Source organism: Dipodomys ordii, unplaced genomic scaffold, assembly GCF_000151885.1.
Source record: "Dipodomys ordii isolate 6190 unplaced genomic scaffold, Dord_2.0 Scaffold31, whole genome shotgun sequence".
NCBI lineage: Eukaryota > Metazoa > Chordata > Mammalia > Rodentia > Heteromyidae > Dipodomys > Dipodomys ordii.
Window position 1 is genome coordinate 3,853,586 of NW_012267247.1, and position 22,685 is coordinate 3,876,270.

General features: G+C 41.2%; 1 protein-coding gene across 1 annotated transcript in view; it reads left to right on the forward strand.

Annotated features, from left to right (window-relative positions):
- Positions 1-20,998, forward strand: part of Nlk (nemo-like kinase) — a 155,493-nt gene extending 134,495 nt beyond the window's left edge. The window contains exons 5-10 of the mRNA XM_013016290.1: positions 2,848-2,897; positions 3,046-3,147; positions 8,981-9,067; positions 15,984-16,182; positions 17,048-17,141; positions 19,158-20,998. Of these exons, the coding sequence (XP_012871744.1) occupies positions 2,848-2,897; positions 3,046-3,147; positions 8,981-9,067; positions 15,984-16,182; positions 17,048-17,141; positions 19,158-19,212 (587 nt within the window). The 3' untranslated portion in view covers positions 19,213-20,998. The remainder of the gene's footprint in view (positions 1-2,847; positions 2,898-3,045; positions 3,148-8,980; positions 9,068-15,983; positions 16,183-17,047; positions 17,142-19,157) is intronic.
- The last annotated feature ends 1,687 nt before the right edge of the window (positions 20,999-22,685 follow it).

A 22,685-nucleotide genomic window follows, 5' to 3' on the forward strand; every position in this document is an offset into this window, starting at 1 on the left:
GAAGTGGCGCTGTGGCTCAAGTGGTAGAGCGCTAGCCTTGAGCTGAAGAGCTGAGGGACAGTGCCCAGGCCCAGAGTTCAGGCCCCATGACCGGACTCCCCCCCCCAAAAAAAAAAGAAACACTTCAAAATAAAAGACATTGGGGAAGAGAAGGGAATAAGGAGGAACGGAAAGAAAACAGAAGGAAAGAAAGTTAATTAAACCTTTTGGATGAGTATAGTGCTACATTACAGTATCAAAAGTTTGAGGCCAACGGGCACTGGCTCATGCCTATAATCCTAGCTACTCAGGAGGCTGAGATCTGAGGATCATTGTTCAAAGCTAGCATAGGCAGGAAAGTCCATGCCCATGCGACTCTTATCTCCAATAAACCACTCAGAAAACTGGAAGTAGCTCTGTGGCTCAAGTGGTAGAGCGCTATCCTTGAGCTTAAGAGCTGAGTTCAAGGCCCAGAGTTCAAGTCCCACAACTGACCCCCCCCCAAAAAAAAGTTTAAGGCCCTCAGAAGTGGCTCTGTGGCTCACAGTGGTAGAGCATTCTGGGCAGGAAAAATCTGAGAGACTCTTGCCTCCAATAAGCTTCTCAAAAAAAGCCAAAAGAGGAGCTGTATCTCAAGTAGTAGAGTGCTAACCTTCAGCAAAAAAGCTTTGGGATAGCACTCAGATCCTGAGTTCAAGCCCCTGGACCAGCACAAAAAAAAAAAAAAGATGAAAAAAGAAAAGAACAATGGCACAAAATTTAAAAGAAGAAAGAAAAGAACAATTGTAATCCACACTAACTAGGGCAAAAACTCAAGATCCCCCCTAAAAAATAGCTGAAAAACCAAAAGTGCTGTGTGTATAGAAGTGGCCAAGTAGCAGCATCAGATAGTCATCCCTCCCTATTTCGTGGCACACTTCTTGCTACTTCATGCATTTTCACATGTTGCGGGGTCTCTGGAATGTAGCTCCTGAGATAGGTGAGAGACTACTTACTTAATTTTTAAAAACCCACTTCCAGATTTTTGGTGGTTAATTAGAGATAGGAATATCATGAACTTTCCTGTTCAGTCTTTGAACCATGATCCTTATATTTCAGCTTTGTGTGAGTAGCTAGTATTATAGGCATGAGCCACCAGCATCCAGCAAGTATCTCATTTTATTTTATTTTATTTTTTTGTCTGTTGTGGGGCTTGAACTCTGGGCCTAGGTGCTGTCCCTCAGCTCTTCAGCTCAAGGCGAGCGCTCTTCCACTTGAGCTACAGCGCCACTTCCGGTTTTGTGGTGGTTTATTGGAGATGGGAGTCTCACAGTCTTTCCTGCCTGGGCTGGCTTTGAACCGTGATCCTCAGATCTCAGCCTCCTGAGTAGCTAGGATTATAGGCGTGAGCCACCAGCGCCCGGCTAAGTATCTCATTTTCTAAAGCAATACGTAGGTCTTACTTAAGCTTGTCAGTCCAGCCTAACCACTGAAAGAGAATACTTTTTATCCTCAGTTTTTTACAGCATACCTGTAATCCCAGCAGTTGGGAGTCTGAGGCAGAAGGATGGCAGGTTTGAAAGTGAGGGGAGAAAACAAAAAAAAAAAAGTAAAATACTGAAAGAATCTAACTTGTACCCTTGTATTTTCTCTGTATCTTTTAGAAATAAGTACCCTAACAACTGAACTACCAGAAAACTTCATAAAAATGTTCTTCATCCATGAATCTGACCCACTTACAACTTTCTGAATGTTGCCATAAGCCAGTCATTTACTTTTTCCTGTAGTGTGGTTGCTAGTCCAAAAAGTATCACTGCCACTTTTCTCAGAAAGCTGTTCCTAAGGAAGCAAGTTTCTGAAGTACTGCCATTATCCTGAAAGGCAGTGATGCTGATGGCTACCCCACAGTTTAGATAAGTGCAGAAAATAGTGTTCTCCAGATAGGAATTTTCCATCCTGGAGGGATTCAAATGAAATGTTACTATTAATTAAGTTATAGTTATAATGATTGCTGTAGTACAGAAAATTGGTAAGGTAGTTTGCTACAAAGATTTGTTTGACCATTTTATTGGTCTCCTTTGTTGTACCCATCTAGCTAAATGTGGCCTTATATAGTGTCATCATTTTCTAAGTATCACAGTTTTCTAACAGTGTAAGAGCTTTCTACCATGACTAGTATATAAAGTGTGGGGTATGTATTGGCCCAAACAGCAGGAGTATAGTTCTCATTTCAAGTATGAATATTTTGAGTATTAAATAATGCATGTCTGATTTTTATATTAGCTTTTGATGGGCTTCATTTCATTTGAAACATTAAAATCTATTCATTAACTGTTTGAAAAGAAAAGACATTAGCTATCCTCAGAAACATAGATCAGCTCTGCAAGACACTAAGGCATACAGATACAGACTCCAAAGCTGTTCTAGCCTTGGAAGGCCATGCCTACTAAAATGTTTTCCACATTTTTATTAGATGGAGTCCTAATAAATATTTTTTCCTCTGGTTTTTGTGTTGGTGATGGTGGTGGTTGTGGGGCTTGAACTCTGAGCCTGGGCGCTGTCCCTCAGCTCTTCAGCTCAAGGCGAGCACTCTACCACTTGAGCCACAGCACCACTTCTGGTTTTTTCTGCCCGGGCTGGCTTTAAACTGCAATTCTCAGATCTCAGCCTCCTGAGTAGCTAGAATTACAGGAGTAGACCACAGGCGCCTGGCTTTCCTTTGGTTTTTGTGCTTTGTTTTTGTATTAGGGATTCAACCCAAGATCTCATGCTTGCTAGGCATGTGCTGTACCACTTAAGCTATACACCCAGCCATGATTTGAGTGCTTTGAAACCGGGTCTCACTATATAGCCCATTCTGGCCTCAAACTCACCATCCTTCTGCTTTAGCCTCTGAACTTCAGGGAGTACAGGTGTTCTGTTTTGTGATTGTTTATTGTGTAGGCCAGAAAGGGGGCTTTTGTCAAGTTATCTAAAGCTTGCTTTAAGGTTTTCCTCCAAATTTGTCCTCATTTTTAAGACTGACTTAAGAGTAATGAAAGTTGTTTCTGTGAGCTTACAGTCCACCTGTTTCATGTTTCCTTGTAGTTGGATTTGATCACAGATCTGTTGGGCACACCATCACTGGAAGCAATGAGGACAGCTTGTGAAGGTGCTAAGGCACACATACTCAGGGGTCCTCATAAACAGGTAAGAATCAGGGAAGAATGTTATATCTAGTGACTATCTCTTCAGGAGACTTTCTTACAAAAAAAGCATAATGTTTTGAGAGTTTGTTTAACAGAAATATTATTTGTACGGTTTTTTATCTCCTAGTTTATGGGTATATATGGTTCTTTTGTTTCCTAGTTTATGGGTATATATGGGAAAAGCTATTGGGGATGGAGTGCTCAGTATGTGTTTATCAAGATAGCCTTTTCAAAGGCCAGGGCACTGATGGCTCAAGCCTGTAATCCTAGCTACTCGGGAGGTTGAGATCTGAGGATCATGGTTCAAAGCCAGCCCAGGCCAAGAAAGCCTGTGAGACTTTTTTTTTTTTTTTGGGTCCAGTCGTGGGGCCTGAACTCTGAGCCTGGGTGTTTTCCCTCAGCTCTTCAGCTCAAGGCTAGCGCTACCACTTGAGCCACAGCGCCACTTCTGGCTTTTTTTCTTTTTGCTTATGTGGTGCTGAGGAATTGAACCCAGGGCCTCATGCTTGCAAGGCAAGCGCTCTACCACTGAGCCACCTTTCCAGCCCCCCGTGAGACTCTTACCTCCAATTAACCACTGGAAAATTAGAAGTGGCACTGTGGCCCAAGTGGTAGAGCACTAGCCTTGACCTGAAGAACTGAAGGACAGCGCCCAAGCCCAGAATTCAAGCCTCATGACCAACAAAAAAAGAAAAACAAGGGGCTGGGAAGGTAGTTCAGTGGTAGAGAGCTTGCCTTGCATGCATGAGGGCCCTGGGTTCCATTCCTCAGCACCACGTAAGCAGAAAAAGCTGGAAGTGGAGCTGTGGCTCAAGTGGTAGAGTGCTGGCCTTGAGCTGAAGATCTCAGGGACAGCGCTCAGGCCCAGAGTTCAGGCCCCATGACAGACAAAAAAAAACAAACAAACAAGATAGCCTTTCGAAACACTGAGCCAAAATACTTGGTGTCTCTTATTTCAGCAAAACGTGTGAAGCTTTTGCTTTTGCACTTTTATCACTAACACAAAATCAGATGTGAATGCTGTTAAAAAAGAAACATGAAGAGAGATGGCCAGATTTGTACTCATCAGATTTTTCCTTGTTACAAGCCAAATCACTGCGGAAAAAGACAAGATGGTTTTTAATCTCTACTCTTTTGACTTAGCAGCAATTTTTACCAGCGCTTTCCTAACCCCTATGGAGAAAATAGCTTAAAATGATGTGAAGGACATGAGTAAGGGAAGCAAGTACTTCTAGGAACACTAATACAGAACAGGATGAACAAGCAACTAGTTTTCCTGAATTGTGCCTTGATTTCTTTTAAATTGGGCATTTAGATGATCTGATTGTGGAGGTACCAAATGACAGGCTGAGTTTTGACACTATTCTTCTCAAATTGCAGCCCATATTTGGTCAAGGCCTTCCCTTTCCCTTACAGTTCCCTCTTTGATTCTAGTGTGCTTACAGAGCTTATGTTTTCACTGGGCCACAGGGCAATGTACTAAGGTATTCTCTAAGATCTGCCCAGGCCAGAGTTAGAGTCATGTGCTCATGTGCTTTTTTGGGTCCAGTCATGGGCCTGAACTCTGGGCCTGGGCACTGTCCCTCAGCTCTTCAGCTCCAGGCTAGCGCTCTACCACTTGAGCCACAGCGCCACTTCCGGCTCTTTTTTCTGCTTATGTGGTGCTGAGGATCGAACCCAGGGCCTCATGCATGCAAGGCAAGCACTCTACCACTGAGCCACCTTCCCAGCCCAGCCACTTCCAGCTTTTTTTTTTTTTTTTTTTTTGCTTTTTGCTTATGTGGTGCTGAGGAATTGAACCCAGGGCCTCAGGCATGCAAGGCAAGCGCTCTACCACTGAGCCACCTTCCCAGCCCTCATATACTCATATTTTAAAGAGCCTTCCTGCTGTTGCACCTTCTGGTCACATCTAGTTCAGAACTCTAAAATAATGTGAGACCCTCCTACCCTAGAAGAGTGCAGTAAGTCTTAACCTAAAGGAAGCTTCTGTATTATAGAAGGAACAAACACAATGCATTACGTTCTGTTTGTCAGTCAGCACCAAGAACATTACTAATTTGTCAGTAGCCTTAGGATAAATGCAACCTTGGAAGTAGCAAAATAATTTTCCTCTTTCATTAGCTTCATCCACTTAGTAAATCTTACCTGGCTAGAGATAGCCAATAATGAAATATGGTAAGACCAGACACCCTGGTGCCACCCTTCTATCTCTAGAGGAGTTTCAATTACTGTTAATACTTGCCAGCTAATTAATCCTCTGTGTCAGTGTTGCTAAATAGCAGCTTAGAGAGCAAGATTTCCTCAGAAGTTTCTGACCTGTCTCTAGAACAGCTTAAAATTATTTTACCACACTAGCAGTCACTATGTACTTTGAGCATTCCTAGCAGGGGAGTCTTTTCAGAAATGTATTAATCTGGCAGCTGTATAAACCTTTGTGGGATTTAGATCTTATACCACCTGGATCCTGTCTTGGTGCTCAGGAAATGTTTCATTAGCCAGGCTTTGGTCAGGAGCCCATCCTTGAAATTGGGAAAATGGAATACTTACACCACAGAAATAAGATGAGGGATAGATTCTACTTTGAGAGGGACAGGGGAGAATTACTGATAAGAAGACACTTGGGGAAGCTGGGAAGGTGGTTCAGTGGTAGAATGCTTGCCTTGCATGCTTGAGGCCCTGGGTTCGATTCCTTAGCACCACATAAGCAGAAAAAGCCGGAAGTGGCCACAGCTAGCCTTGAGCTGAAGAGTTAAGGGACAGCAAGCGCCTAGGCCCAGAGTTCAGGACCCACACGGGTCAGTAAGAATCGAATATGTCCATTGCACATGAGGTTTTGTGCTTATAAAGCTTGCCTTTTTCTGAGTGTGTGGGACTAGGTGTGTTTAAACCCGGGGCCTTGTGCTGACTAGGCTAGTTTGGTTCTGCTGAACCACACTTCCAGCAGTTTTTCTCTGGTTATTTTTAGGGTATGGGCTGGCTTCTCATCCAAGCACACATCTAAGACACAATCCCCCTACCTTGCTTTTTTGGTCGGTCGTGGGGTCTAAACTCTGGGCCTGGGTGCTGTCCCTGAGCTCTTCAGCTCAAGGCTAGCACTCTACCACTTGAGCCACAGCTCCACTTCCAGGTTTTTTTGCTTATGTGGTGCTAAGGAATTGAACCCAGGGCCTCATGCGTGCAAGACAAGCACTCTACCACTGAGCCACCTTCCCAGCCCAACTTTCTTTCTTTCCTTTTTTTTTTTTTTTAAATGGGCCAATATGGGACTGGAACTCAGGGGCGGAGGGGTGCAATACTCTCTACCACTGGAGCCACAGCTCCACTTGCAGTTTTTCTGTGATTAATTGGAGGTAAGAGTTTTATGGACTCTTCTGAATGCGCTTTGAACTGAGATCCTCAGATTATAGGATTATAAGCATGAGCCACCAGTGCCTTGCAGTCCCCCTGCTTTTAGGCTTTCTGTTGTCCTTGAAATCACAGGTGCATGCCACTGCATCCAGTCTCCCTCGGTAAAGATGAAATCTCCAAACTTTTCTGCTCTAGCTGGCCTCAAACCTTAATTCTCCCACTCTGTCTTCAAGTAGCTAGGATTGCAGATGTAAGCCTGAACATACACAGCACCAAGCACTTACAATACTTTCTATCTATAGTAATCCCCTTAAATCAGATCCAACTTTAGAACTAAAGTAAACCTCAGAGGTTATCTATTCCAGAAGACACACTTTATGCTTATGGGTACTGAGGTTCAAATTTATCTAATTAGTGATTAGAGCAGCAGCTAGAGTTCCTATCTAATCTTATCTCTATTTCATCTTTATTCTGAAGAAAAATTTTGGAATGTGAATTATTACCTTCTGCTAATGCTGAGGTGTCTTCTTGTTCTCATTGAATTTTCCTCTTGGCTTTGCTTAGAAGGAGGCAAATACAATACTTGACACTAGTAGTGCTGTTAACAGGATTCTGCGGCTGTGATGTACATATAAGGAGACCTTCCAGGACTGTGGCTCTCTGGAGAGCTTGTTGTGGAGTGCTTGACTAACATGAAACTTGCTGATATCACAGTTTGTATTACTCATTGTGTCCTTCCCAAGCTCGGATCACAGTCATAGTCTGCAATATTTTTAATATTTATCTTCTGACAGCCTAAGACAATGTAAGAAAGGTCTCATAGAAGGTACAAAAGAGTTTTCAAGTAAGAATCACTTCCAGTGTACCTCAGAATTAATAATGTTGTCCTAGTGTTCAGACTCTTCAAGCCTAAACCAGAATGTTTTCTTCCATTTCTTCCCCCAACCCCTGCTCAAGGTCGTTCTCTCCCATTAGTAGATTTTCTATTGATGGAGTAGCAAATGTAAATGCCAGTTGTGGAACACTATATAAAACCTAATGCAAAAACATTGTGAACAGTGTCAGATAAAGGAGGTGATAGCACTGTGTTTACATGTATTCATAGTCACTGTTTACATATATTCATAGTCTCTCTACATCATAATGAGGCAGTCTGGATACCAGATGAGGTGGGAAGCACCAGAGAACCATGAAAAGCTGCTCTCCTCTGAGATTATTTCTTTAAAGCTCAGTTTTACCAGGAATCAGAAGCAGAGGTTATATGAAGTATTTAGAACTAATAATAAAATATAGATAATATATAGCTCTGATTCTTTTCCCTTTGCAAGCCAAAAGTTAGGTCTGTTTCTTTAAGCTAGGCTTTGGCTTTCATTATCTAGACTGGTTTTTCATAGGCTTTGGCCCTATCAGAACCTTCACCCACTGGAGGATTATGAAGTAGGAGAGCAGTTCTAAACACAGTTACGGAAAGCATTAACTCTGCTGAGAAGTTGGTTTCAGGGCTGGGAATGTGGCTTAGTGGTAGAGTGCTTGCCTCACATGCATGAAGCCCTGGGTTCAATTCCTTAGTACCACATAAACAGAAAAATCTGGAAGTGGTAGAAAGCCTAGCCCTGAGCAAAAGAAGCTCAGGGACAGTGCCCAGGCTCTAAAAACCCCCAGTACTGGCTCAAAAAAAGGAAGAAGTTGGTTTCTTTTAGAAAGCAAAATGGTTTGAAAATCATACCAGTAATCATTAGCCCATGAATTGAGAAACCTTGAGGGATAGGGGAACGTACTGTAAAAGGTTATTTTAAACTACAAGAAAGAAAGTGTCCAAACATTTTTTATCGCTTTCTTTGATTCTTCCTCTCTATATTAAAGAATTTGCTTCTGTAGTGAGTGTAAGGAGTGAACCTGTTAGAGCCCTTGCCTCACATGTGAGTCTCTAGATTCATCCTCAGACAAGTCAATGATACTTTTCACTTGCTCTGTCCCCTGCCACTCATAGCTATAATAGAAAGTTTCTAAGTTCTGTGGTTCCTTGGGTCATCAAAGCCATCTATTCCCTCAGTCAGATAAGGCTACACATGCCTGTCACCACTGAGACAGTTAATGAGGAGTCTGTGCTAAAACAATTCAGGTGGAACCAGCAAAAGCAATGGCATCCTTAGAAGTTTGTGTAAGTTCTTAAGTGTCTAGAGCTCCTTTTTAGCACCTTTATAGTTAGAGTTCCATGATCGACATGGTATGCTTGCTTCATATATTTGACATGCTTACCTTAGATGTGGCAAAGACTTCCATCTTTGTTCCCACACCACTAAGCACATTTGGATTTCCCTTCTCTGGCCAAAACATTAAGAATGAAGGACTTACAATAGCCACCATTTTTTTTATAGGATCAGTTTTCGTTTTTCATTGGCTCTTTTGTGCTGTGACCTACAATAAAACATCATGCAATATAAAAGTTTTCCTTAAACATTCAATTTTTTTATGTTGTTTTACAGCCTTCTCTTCCTGTACTCTACACCCTGTCTAGCCAGGCTACACATGAAGCTGTTCATCTACTTTGCAGGATGTTGGTCTTTGATCCAGTAAGTAGTGTTTGTTTTCATATATCTAAATGAATTTTAAGAATACACATGTTCGCCATTCACTGGTAGCTCACACTTGTAATCCTAGTTATTCAGGAGGCTGAGCTCTGAGGATCATGGTTCGAAGCTATCTAGGGCAGGAAGTCCATAAGACTCTTATCTCCAGTTAACCTCCAGAATTCCAGAAGTGGCACCCAAAGTGGTAGAGTGCCCAGCCCTGAGCAAAAGAGCTCAGGGATAGCTCCCAGGCCCTGAGTTCAAGCCCCACAACCAACAAGGAAGAAACAAAACAAAAAAACACATGTCCTTAGAGAAACTTCCTGGTTTTGAACATACTAGGAATGTAAATAATGACTTGTTCTATCCCAGTTTCATGTTTATCAGGCTCACTTAGTACAGAAGTTTGAATATTAATGTTTAAGGCCCTAAATGAAGAGAGAAGGAACTGTACCATTCTTATTTATCTCTGTAAAAGCCTTGACACCAAGTTAAATCAGAAGAAAAAAAAATTTAAAGATTATTTGAAAAAATTTGCCCATTTTAAGTTATATAAGAAAATATTTGGGGGGGGCTGGGAAGGTGGCTCAGTGGTAGAGCGCTTGCCTTGCATGCCTGAGACCCACATAAGCAAAAAGAAAAAAAGCCAGTAGTGGCACTGTGGCTCAAGTGGTAGAGCGCTAGCCTTGAGATGAAGAGCTGAGGGACAGCGCCCAGGCCCAGAGTTCAGGCCCCACAACCGGACCCAAAAAAAAAAAAAAAAAGAAAATATTTTAGGGGTTGTCAAAATCATAGGTTTGGGTTTTTTTTTTTTTTTTCTTTAGCATTACTATGGTTTGAATTCAGGGCCTATGGCTTGCCAAGCAAACACTCTACCACTGAGTCACTCATTCAGCCCTCGTTTACACTGGCTATTTTTGAAATGTGGTCTTGCTTCCTGCCTGGGCCTATTCTAGGATCACAATCCTCCTATTCATTTCCTGACATAACTGAGATAGTCACACCATTCCACCAAGCTTCTTCCACCAAAATTAATAAAATTACATTTGTCTGTTTATATAATAGGAAAAGAGTAGCTTTCTCTATTGACTGTCAAATCCATAAGAGTATTCACTAACGAATGCTAGGAATTTATTTTTAAGTTCTGGCTGGGAGCTGGGAGCTCATGCCTGTAATCTTAGCTACCCAGGAGGCTAAGATTTGAGGATCACAGTTCAAAGCCAGCCCCAGCAGGAAAGTCTATGAGACTCTTATCTCCAATTAACTATCAGAAAAGCTGGAAATGGAGCTGTGTCTTGGGCGGTAGACCAACAGCCTGAGCAAAAGAAGCTCAGGGACAGTGCCTAGGCCCTGAGTTCTCAAGACCAACACCAAAAAAGAAAAAAAGTTTGAGATTGAAGTCTGTGAAAAATACCTTTATTATATAGAAGACCAGACTAATCAGTATGAGCCAAGTTATTTTCGTGGCATCTCATAGTCCAAAGTGTAGTTTTGTTTTTTTTTGGGGTCCAGTTGTGGGGCCTGAACTCTGGGCCTGGGCACTGTCCCTCAGCTCTTCATCTCAAGGCTAGCGCTCTACCACTTGAGCCACAGCGCCACTACTGGCTTTTTTTCTTTTTGCTTATGTGGTGCTGAGGAATTGAACCCAGGGCCTCAGGCATGCAAGGCAAGCACTCTACCACTGAGCCACCATCCCAGCCCCTTATTTTTGTTATTGTTATGGACATAGTTTGTTTTTATTGTTGACTTTTTTTTTTTAGTATATGCAAGCATTTGAAGTGGTAATTGTTACTTGTACCATCTCCTTAAGGTCAGGTTCCCACCATCAAAGATAATTTACACTTGAGTGATGACTTAGTGATATAATATCATTAGTGTGAATCTTTTTCTGCAACTTTGTCAACATAAATGGCAATTAATACCTAAAGGATTTCCTTTTATATGGTTAACAAAACCAGTGCCATGTGAAATTCGTACTTCAAAGGTAATTTCTGTCTTTGCATGGAGGATTTTGTAAGTTAAATGCTAATTTATATATTAGAAACATTTATTCTCTTTTTGAGTTCTAGTTAGTTTAAGAACCAAAAATCATGTAATTTCCATGTCAGGTTTGCTTGCTTTACTTATAGCTATAAGGTATCCACTTCCTCTGAAATGCTTACCACTCAGGAAACCTTAGTAGCAAGAATCAAAAACATTTTCCTGAGAGGTCTTTTCAAATGAAATATAGTTGTTATTCCTTAATAATGGGATTATTCATATAGTTAAATGAAGCTGGCGATGGTTCTAGTTACAAAGATTTATTTGATAAGGAAGAAAACAAAATCTTTGTTTTTCTTTGTGCTAGTAATTGAACCTAGAGCCTTACTAACACTGATCTACATAAAAGACATATTAATGAGTCTACATTAATACATTTTCATTAAAAATATATATTCACAAAAACAAAAGTATATGTGCATATGAATTTAGTTAAGGCAAACTACTTAGTAATTAACTATTTTCATCATTGTTTTCTAGAGTAAAACCAGTCATTTTTGAGGGAGGGTGGGGTTTGAATACAAGGCCTTATGATCGGCAGGCAAGTACTCTACCACTTAAGCCATAAATTTGACTGGGCTATACTGGACCATGATATTCCTACTTATACTTCCTATTTATAGCTGGAAAAACAGGTGCCTAACCAATTTTTGGAGGAGGAGGGAGTCAGTCGTGGGGCTTAAACTCTGGGCAAAGGCAAGCACTCTACCACTTGAGCCACAATGCCACTTCCAGTTTTGTGATGGTTAATTGGAGATAAGAGTCTCATAAACTTTTCTGCCTGGGCTGGCTTTGAACCATGATTCTCAGATCTCAGCCTCCTGAGTAGCTAGGATTACAGGCGTGAGCCACCAGCACCTGGCTAACCAATACTTTCTAACTTTGTTGGTACCCGTTACTATTATTCTTCAGCTGGCCTGATGTTCTGTTAGTTTATAATCTATATTAAAAATTATTTTTAGTCCTAAGAGTTCATTTACAACAAGAAAAGAGTTTTTTATTCTTGTTTTAACATGGTACATTGAGAATTAGCAATAGATTAATACATACACACCTATAATCCTATGTACTTGGAAGGCAGAGATAAGAGGATTGTTGTTTGAGGCCAGCCTCTGTAAGAGTTAGTATTCAGGTATGAAAAATCAAGCTAAAAGCCCAAGAACCAGGGATGTGGCTCAGATGGTAAAGTCCAGGCCTAGCAATTACATGGTCCCTCAGTTTAATCCCCAGTACAAAACTTTTGGAAAAAAAAAAGGAGAGCGAGAGAAAGAGAGAGAAGGAAGGGAAGGAAAAAGGAAACGAGGCTTTTAAAAATATTTATCCTTGGAAGTGGCACTGTGGCTCCAGTGGTAGAGTGCTTGCCTAGAGCTGAAGAGCTAAGGGACGGCACCCAGGCCCAGAGTTCAAGCTCCATGACCAAAATAATAATAATAATAATATATCCAAGCCGGGTGCCGGTGGCTCACACCTGTAATTCTAGCTACCCAAGAGGCTGAGATCTGAGGATCGCAGTTCAAAGCCAGCCCAGGCAGGAATGTCTCCAGTAAAACCACTCAAAACCGGAAGTGGCACTCTGGCTCAATTGATTGAACCCAGAGTTCAAGACCCAGGATCGACCAAAAAAAAAAAAAAAAGAATCCAAGCTGGGTGCTGGTGATTCATGCCTATAATGCTAGCTACTAAAGACGCTGAGATCTGAGGATCATAGTTCAAAGCTAGCCCAGGCAGAAAAGTCCCGTGACACTCTTATCTCCAATTAATCACTCAAAAACCAGAAGTGGCACTGTGGCTCAAAGTGGTAGAGCATTGGCTTTGAGCAAAAGAGTTCAGGGACAGTGCCTAGGCCTGGAGTATAAACCCCATAATATACATATATATTATACGCATAAAAGCCAAGCACCAATGGCTCATACGTGTAATCCTAGCTGCTCAGGAGGTCTCAGGATCAATGTTTGAAGCAAGCCCATACAGACAAATCTGAAACACTTTTTTGGGGGGTGGGGGGTGTGGTCATGGGCCTGAACTCTGGGCCTGGGCGCTGTCCCTCAGCTCTTCAGCTCAAGGCTAGCACTCTACCACTTGAGCCACAGCGCCACTTCCAGCTTTTTCTGCTTATGTGGTGCTGAGGAATCAAACCCAGGCCCTCATGCATGCAAGACAAGCACTCTACCACAGAGCCACCTTCCTAGCTCCTGAAAGACTCTTACCTCCAGTTAACCAGCAAAAACTGAGAAGTAGAGGTGCAGCTCAAATGATGGTGTGTTAGCATTGAGCATAAAAGGCAAGCAGTTGCTCAAGGCCCTGAGTTCCAGTCCTCCCTGGCATTCATGCACTTATATGTGTATGCATGCGCGCGCGCGCGCGCACACACACACACACACACACACACACACACACAAATCATTAAAAAATAAAATGTTTACTTCATTTAGTCTGAGGTAACTAATTCTCATTTTGTGGGCCTTAGGATAAGCAGTAGATCACAGTCTATATTCATGGCATATAGACTAGACTAAAAGTGTATTTACTCATTTATTTATTTTTGTTGCTTGTGGCGTTTGAAGTCAGAGCCTACACACTGTCCCTGAGTGCTTCAGCTCAAGGCTAGTGTACTACCACTTTGAGCCACAGTGCCACTTTCCATTTTCTGTATTCAGAATAATTAATTAATTTAATTAAATAATTAAGTGGTTAATTAGAGATAAGAGTCTCAAGGACTTTCCTGCCAGAGCTGGCTTTGAAAACTGTGATCCTCAGATATCAGCCTCCTGAGTAGCTAGGATTACAAACATGAGCCACCAGCGCTCGGCTGAGAAGCATATTTCTATATGCTGTTCCCTGTATACTTCTGTGTTTTTTTCCAATGGCAATAGTCAGTGGTACTAGATACAGTTTGGGGTATCTCCCTCTAAAGCTTCTATACAAGTATAAATTCTTAATCTTTAACTTGTAGCAGGGATATGAAAATACAAGGAAAAATCATAAATCACCAGCAGATGATAAGATTAAAATGCTCTTCTTTTCTCTTTCTTTTCTTTTCTTTTTTTTGGTTGGTTGTGGGGCTTTAACTCTGAGCTTGGGCCCTGTTCTGTGCTCTTCAGCTCAAAGCGAGCATGCTACCGCTTGAGCCACAGAGCCAATTCTGGTGTTTCTAATGGTTTATTGGAGATAAGAGTCTCACTGACTTTCCTGCCTAAATGAAGTGTATAATTAAATAATTTACTGCTGCAAAGTGGAGAAAGCATCAAATAAATCTAAAAACTTTATCAAAAAGGAATAAACAATTAAAAGTAATATTTTTAATTATTATTTTATCAGTCATGGGCTTGAACTCAGGACCTGGGTATTGACCCTGAGCTCTTTTGCTCAAGGTTAACACTCTTCCACTTTAAGCCACAGGGTGTTGGTGGTTCACGCCTATAATCCTAGGAAGCTAAGATCTCAGGATCACGGTTCAAAGCCAGCCAGGGCAGGAAACTCTGTGAGACTTTTATCTCCAGTTAACCACTAGAAAACTGGAAATGGCACTGTGGCTCAAGTGATAGAGTGCTAGCCTTGAACCAAACAGCTGAGGGACAGCACCGAAGCCCAGAGTTCAAGCCCCACGACTGACCAAAAAAAAGGAGGGGGAGGGAGGGAAGAAAGGAAAGGGAAAGAAAGAGCTGTTGATATAGTTGTGTACACGTGTCACCCCAGCTATGGCAGTAAGCATAAACAGGAGAAGCACGGTGCAGTCTGGTGTGGGCAGAAAGCAATACCCTGTCTCAGAAATAACCAGAACAGGACTGGGATGTGGCTTAGTGGTGGAGTACTTGCCTAGCGTTCATGAAGCCCAGGGTTCAATTGCTCAGTACCACCTAGATGGAAAAAGCCACAAGTTGCCTTGAACAAAAGAAGCTCAGGGACAGTGCCCAGGCCCTGAGTTCTAGCCCCAGGATTGGCCAAAAAGAAAGAACGAACCAGAACAAAAAAGGCTAGAGGGATGGAATTTATGAATTAGTAAGACTAAAGTGAATGTTTTAAATATCCTTCTCTAAAGTCTCAGAAAACCACAAAATCAGCACGCCTGATACTCAGCCAGAGTTGCTTCTCACAACAGGACATTGAGACCAGTATCTGCTGTTTCCAGCAGCATGTGTATATGTGCCTGTGCATGCCTGCCCACACACTGGCACACTGGCCCTTGGGCTTGAACTCAAGACCTGGGTGCTGTCCTTAAACTTTTGGGTGCAAGTTTAGCACCCTGAAACTTAAGTCATAGCTCTACCTCTGACTTTCTGGTGATTGATTGAGGGATCTCATGGACTTTCCTACCTGGGCTGGCTTTGAACCATGATCCTCAGATCTCAACCTCTTGAGAAGCTAAGATTACAGATGTGAGCCAGACTCTAGCAGGTTTTCAATGTGCTTTTTTACTTTAGTCTATTTCAGTATTCAAAAAGAATAAATTTCAAGCAGCTTTGCAAAATTGTCAGCATGATGATCACATCTCTAAATGCTGACACATATTTAGAAAAAATATATAGCTTGTTATTTAAAATGTAAACTTATCCCCTACAAAGCAGTACACAGCTAAATGTCGTGATATTTGTCATTTATGATCCTGCATGCATATATTTCAGTGTAGGAACTTTTCAGAATTTTAGCAGAAGGGCACTTCTCAGGGATTTATGGTGGTAGATAAAACAGTCGTTGTTTGCCTAGGTCCTATGTGCTCTGTATTATTATGCCATCACCGCTGTACTTGCCCCCCTTTGAACAGAATGTTGTACATATTAAGTGTCAGCTGTGTAAAGTAGTAACTGCTTGTGAAAGATTCTGTGTGGACAGTCGTGCTTATCTGCAGTGTTGATGTACTGGTCTCTAAATTTAATTTCAGTCAAAAAGAATATCCGCTAAGGATGCCTTAGCCCACCCCTACCTAGATGAAGGGCGACTAAGATACCACACATGCATGTGTAAATGTTGCTTTTCCACCTCTACTGGAAGAGTTTATACCAGTGACTTTGAGCCCGTCACAAATCCCAAATTTGATGACACTTTTGAGAAGAACCTCAGTTCTGTCAGACAGGTTAAAGGTAAGTCTTTTTGTTTTCTGTGGGGGGTTTTTTTGGCATTCGGCCAGGCAAGATGACTAGTAACATTTTTTACTATATGATAACATTCCTCCATGTGTTTACTTTAGAACCCGTGGCTGTTTGTCTCAGGTCTATGTGTCAAGCAAGCTACGTGTGTTACCAAAATACTGATTTAATACTTTACTCCGGGAAGATTGGGCAGAGGAATGAATGTTTTGTTTTTATTTTACAAGTTTTGATAAGTATGACTCAAAATACAACTAATTTGTATTCCCTCCATGTCATTTCATTGAAAGAAACCTATTGAACTTTATATAACACACAAAGTTTTAAAAGCAATAATAATTCACTAACGGAATCACTCCTTCAATGTTGACCAAGGAAAGGAATTTCTGATGATATATTCATAAAATTAGGTGGGGTGCTCTTCTGTTGTGGTGAGGGCAATGGCATCCAAAATTCTGAATGATTTCCTGTTTGCTGTAAGAGAGTAGGCCACAGAGCCTAAACACCAGCAGAGTCTTTAAGGTGAGCTTCAAAAACTTACAGCAGTTAGAGTTCACCTGTAACTCCACCTGTGTGGGCTGTCTCAGATTCCTACTGACAGCGTTTCCAGCTTGTGTAATGGCACTGTAAGGGCTTTTTTTTTTTTTGTCTCTCTTATTCTTTTTATTTTACCTGTGTTTAGCCACAACTGTCATCTTAATTTCAGGAAAGTTTAGTTGAATTCTGCTTGGTAAAAGATATATATGTCTGCTTTAATCTAAACGAGCAGAAATTACAGATGCTGGCTAGTTACCTGTGAATGCACTACTACAAGGCCTGCGCCTTGGCTATGGGTTTATGCTGCTTGCTCTCTCCACAGAGATTATTCACCAATTCATTTTGGAACAGCAGAAAGGAAACAGAGTGCCTCTCTGCATCAACCCTCAGTCTGCTGCTTTTAAGAGCTTTATTAGGTAACTATACATGATTCTGGGATTCTTCTTAGACTTAGAAGGATACCCCTGGGTTTTATTATTTAGTTTCTATATGTTTTTATTGAGAGAGATACAGGTCCAACCAAATGTTGATCTTAGGAACTTTGGCTTTAGTCAAAGGCAGGCTAAGGTTTTTTTGGGGGGGAGGGATCCAGTTGTGGGGCCTGAACTCTGGGCCTGGGCGCTGTCCCTCAGCTCTTCAGCTCAAGGCTAGCGCTCTACCACTTGAGCCACAGCACCACTTCCGGCTTTTTTTCTTTTTGCTTATGTGGTGCTGAGGAATCGAACCCAGGGCCTCAGGCATGCAAGGCAAGCGCTCTACCACTGAGCCAACTTCCCAGCCCTTGTAGAGTATCTTCTAAGCAATTATGCAGCTTTAGGCTGAAACCCCAGTATTATTTTAAAACATGAAGAAGCAGGAAGGGAAGCTGCTGCCTGCTGCTACTGTCTTGCAGCACTGTTCCAGTGCCCTCTGTTGGCAAAGACAAACATTAGCCTAAGTAGCAAAGGAGACCTGCTACTTGTTTGAACTGGTGAGGCCACAATCGCTTTTCCTCCCCAACTACCTTTCTCCTTTTCCCTTCTTCTTGTTTCTCTTTTCTTTCCCTGCATGATATTGAAATCGTTTGAATTTATTGACCCAAATTCAAAATTTTTTGTTTAAAATTAGCATTTTTTGCTGGGCACCGGTGGATCACGCCTGTAATCCTAGCTACTCAGGAGGCTGAGATCTGAGGATCATGGTTCAAAGCCAGCCGGGGCAGGAAAGACTGTGAGACTCTTATCTCTAATAAACCACCAGAAAACTGGAAGTGGCGCTGTAGCTCAAGCGGTAGAGCGCTTGCCTTGAGCTTAAGAGCTGAGGGACAGTGCTCAGGCCCAAAGTTCAAGCCCCATGACAGACAAAAATAAATAAATAAATAAATTAGTATTTTTTGTTTCTTCCCTTTTTTTTCCCTATAGAAAGTAGGCATTCATTTGCAGTTTGACTTCTGTGGTTTAAAATTACTTTATTTAATACTTTCCCCTAAGAGTCAGTGACCTGATGAGTGAGGTATTTCAGCACCTGTTCTCCTGGGCCCTGGTGAGGGAAAGTGATTAGAAACCTCTTCTAATTAGCAACCTTAGCCTGGGAAGTAGCTGTGCCAGCTCTGTGTATGGATAACCAGCTGAACAATCATCATACCATCCCACTAAGACTTGAAAGGAGAATGCATTATGAGGTTCCTTCAAAATAGGTCCCCACACTTAAGGTCACTGTGTTGAAGGACTACTTTTTAATTCTACATCCTTTAAACTTATTTTCCTGGTTGAGCATAACTATTATAAGTTAGAACCACTACCATTTGCATTATGAAGTAGGTCCTATGGAAGACAGTTGACTGTACATTATCTTAACCATCCATCATAGGGTCTTTTCAATTTTTTTTTTTTTTGGGTCCGGTCGTGGGGCCTGAACTCTGGGCCTGGGCGCTGTCCTTCAGCTCATCAGCTCAAGGCTAGCGCTCTACCACTTGAGCCACAGCACCACTTCCGGCTTTTTTCTTTTTTTGCTTATGTGATGCTGAGGAATCGAACCCAGGGGCTCAGGCATGCAAGGCAAGCGCTCTGCCACTGAGCCACCTTCCCAGCCCCCATAAGGTCTTTTCAAAAGAGAGAACAATTAAGGAGTTTAATGAAAAGAAAGAAAATAAATAACCAGCCCTTTAGGGGTTAAGGATAGCTCAGTTGGTAGTGTGCTAGCCAGTGAGCAAAAGTATCAGTTACCGAGTTTGAGTCCCAGTCTTGGACCAAAAAAAGAAAAGAAAAGGAATTTTCACAGGAACTGGTAAGTACCATGTTGTTCTTAAGCCTCACTGTAGGAAACAGATTGGAACAAAATCAACTTTCAAAAAGTTAAATAAAAAATCTAGAAATGGAGTAAAGGGAGAAGGGAACGGGCAGTTTTGGCCAGTGTGGTGCTATAACTAATTCCCCTTCTCCATTTTCTTCCAGTTCCACTGTTGCTCAGCCGTCTGAGATGCCCCCATCTCCTCTGGTATGGGAGTGACAGTGGAGGATAATGTACTACTGAAGATGTCATGTAGCTTTCCACTGGAGTCTGGGATTTGCAATTCTGGAGGTTAATCATGCTTGTACTGTAATTTTACTAATGAAGTTTTAAATTAACAACCACTACTTGTATGATATGAATAATATTTAGAAATGTTACTAGACTTTTAATCTTGTAAAGTGGTTGTGCTTTTAGAAGAAAAAAATATTTTACCCAGAGTTGCACATGTTTTATGAAATTAGTGCAGCTGTTATGGCTCACCTCAGAACAAAAGAGAATTGAACCAAATCTGAGAGTTGGGGTTTTTGTTTTCTTTTTTTTATTTTTATTGAAGTGAGATTGTACACACACACATACACACACACACACACACACACACACACAGAGGACAGTCCTACATTTTGATATTTGAGCCATTCCTAAAGATTTGGTGTTTTCTAAAACTAAAGAATCTAGAAACGTTGCCTGCGACCAATCATGGAGCCACGTGAGCTAAGCGTGGCTGCACCTGGGGGATGGGGGAGGGAGGCGGGGCATGCCACCTAATGATCAAGCCCTATAATTAGCTTCTCATTAGCGCCGTGATGGTGATGTGTGCTGTCTAAAATCCAATGTTGTGGGTAGAGAGGATGAGTCTGTGACTAGGAGAGACTAAAACTTTTGTTTTTCCTTATTCAGTATAAATATATATATATATATATATTTAATCTATTTTTATTAGAAGTTTTTCTGCTCTTTCTTACATAAAAGAACCCCAAGCATGCATCTTTCATGTGTGTAAATAATTCATTTCTGGGCTAATTTCAAAAGAATCCCAACATTGCTGTATAGAGAAAGAACTAGCTTGCACATTTTAGGTCTGTGAAATTTTGTGAGACTTTTCCTGCACTGGACAGTGAAAAATAATAAATAACTAATAAAAGACAGAAACAAATTTTTTAAAAGTTAAAGCCACACACACACACACACAAAGGCACATAGGGAATTATGTCAAATGTGTTTGTGTCCTTAGGCAAAGCTGTGGGAGTCTTGAAATGTCACAGTAGTAAATAACTTATTACTTTTTGACAAATTTCTTTTTTTTTCTGTTGGAACACTGAATTCTTCTGTGTATATGTATATATGAATACAAACTGAAGGCCTCTACCTCCTGGAGTTAGACAACTTGGCTTGTTTACCTCCACATGCTGATGATGACTATTTTTTTTTTTAAGTTCAGTGTGGAGACTTGAAACTTGAATGTCCCTTCCAACTTTTATATTAAAAATAAAAAGACAAGAAAATTGAAGATCATTTTTCACCTGTACAAGGAGTACTAACGGATCGTCTTATAATTGGTCTAGGAAAAAAAAAAAAACCTTGGTGTGTGTTATGGACATTTAACTGTTGAAGTTATTGTAAGTTATCTGTATTTAGCAGAGTATTTTCATCTTGAGTGATCTGAGCTGAATTTGAAGATTATTAATAAGTTATGTTTGGAAGTTTTAACTTCAATGAAGTAATTATTTGCTGTGAAAGAAACAAACATTGAATTACTAAACAAAGATGGTGCAATATCTTTGTTTTTTTTTTTTATGAGGCTCCTGAGAATCAACCCCACTGAAGCATTTCAGTTCACTTGAATGAGAAACGTGTTTAGTATCAAAAGAGCCCAAGAAGACACTGGTGTGAAAGGTACAATCTCAGAGGTTGGTCAATTACCGTGGCACACTTTCTGGTCACTTTGTACAATGTAGATTTGAAGTACAGTGGTGAAAACATTAAATGTGACATTTGAAAAAGATGAGCCATCTGTTTTATTTCCATTTCTTCCCTTTGTTTTCTCTTCAGTACAGCTTGAGTCCTGACTATGCAGAGTTTTGAGACATTTGCTATTTATATTTCTACTCTTTGAAGAAATTTGCTCTTTTTAAAAAAATCTTCCCAGAAACTTAAGATTGCCAAAAATATGAAAAACTTAATGTTACCAAAGAAGCTGTGATTTAAATATATACAATATGGGAGTCTTTCTAGACATTATAGTCTTCAGTCCTGTGATTTTTTTTCTTCTTTTTTTCTTTGAAGCAAAACAATCCTATTTTTGTATGAAATTTTACCCAAGTGTATTGGAGTCTAATACATTAAATAAAAAGTAGAATGTTCTGGCTGGACATAGTGGTGCATGCCTGTGATTCCAGCACTTGAAATGCAGAGACAGGAGGATTGTGTGTTTGAGGCTAGCTGGGATATATAGCTAGATTCTGTCATAAAATGAAACACAAAATGTTGGTTGCTCTGGTAGGAAGAACTTGAACCTTTCCCTCCTCTGCATCCTGACCCTAGCAGCCCAAAGGCCCTTTAAAAAGTTCCAGCCCCATGAAGAAGCCACATTGCCTAAACCTCAGAATACTTTCCCTGAAGCTAGACAAAGTATTATACACCTGAGTCTATAGATAGCTTTTATTTCTCCCTGTTTTCTTTTTTCCCTGCCAGTTCCAGAACTTGAACTCAGGGCCTAGAGTTCTCAAGCATTTATTTTGCTCACAGATGGCATTCTACCACTTGAGCCATGCCACCAGCCCCAGCTTTTTTGCTGGTTTACTAGAGTTAAAAGTCTACCAGATTTGTCTGGCTAGGCTGGCTTCTAACCTTGATCCTCAGCTCTCAGCATCCTGAAAGGATCTAGTGGCATGAGCCACCAGAACCCTATCTTTTAAGTAAAAGAGTAACTTAATAAGAAGCCAGCTGGGCGCCAGTGGCTCATGCCTGTAATCCCCTACCTACTCAGGAGGCTGAGATCTGAGGGTCCCAGTTCAAAGCCATCCTGGGCAGGAAAAGCTGTGAGACTCTTATCTCCAATAAACCACCAGAAGTGGCACTGTGGCTCAAGTGGTAGAGTGCTAGCCTTGAGCTGAAGAGCTGAGGGACAGCGGCCAGGCCCAGAGTTCAAGACCGATGACTGATTAAAAAAATAAAAAATAAAGCCAGATGTGGCAGTGTATAACTATAATCTCAGACTCTCAGCTAAGGCAGAAGGATCTCAAGTTCAAGGCCAGCCTGAGTTGCATAATGAAGCCCTTTTGAAAAGAAAATTATTTAAGGAGGCCTTGACAAATCTATAAATACTTAAGAACTGTTTTTATCAGAATATTTTGAAATGCACATATAACTTTGAAACTAGTTCTTCACAAATAAACAAAAAATACACTGGAACCTGCTTAGTGAACCAAGAGATTTATGCCTATTAAATTTGTTGGGAATTTCAAAATAACGGAGGTTCTAAATCCAGTAAAGTTAGTATGGACAGGTAAGTTAAGACTTTAATTCAAGCCGGGCGCTGGTGGCTCACACCTGTAATCCTAGCTACTCAGGAGGCTGAGATCTGAGGATCTCGGTTCAAAGCCAGCCCGGGCAGGAGAGACTGTGAGACTCCTATCTCCAATAAACCACCAGAAAACCGGAAGTGGCACTGTAGCTCAAGTGGTAGAGCA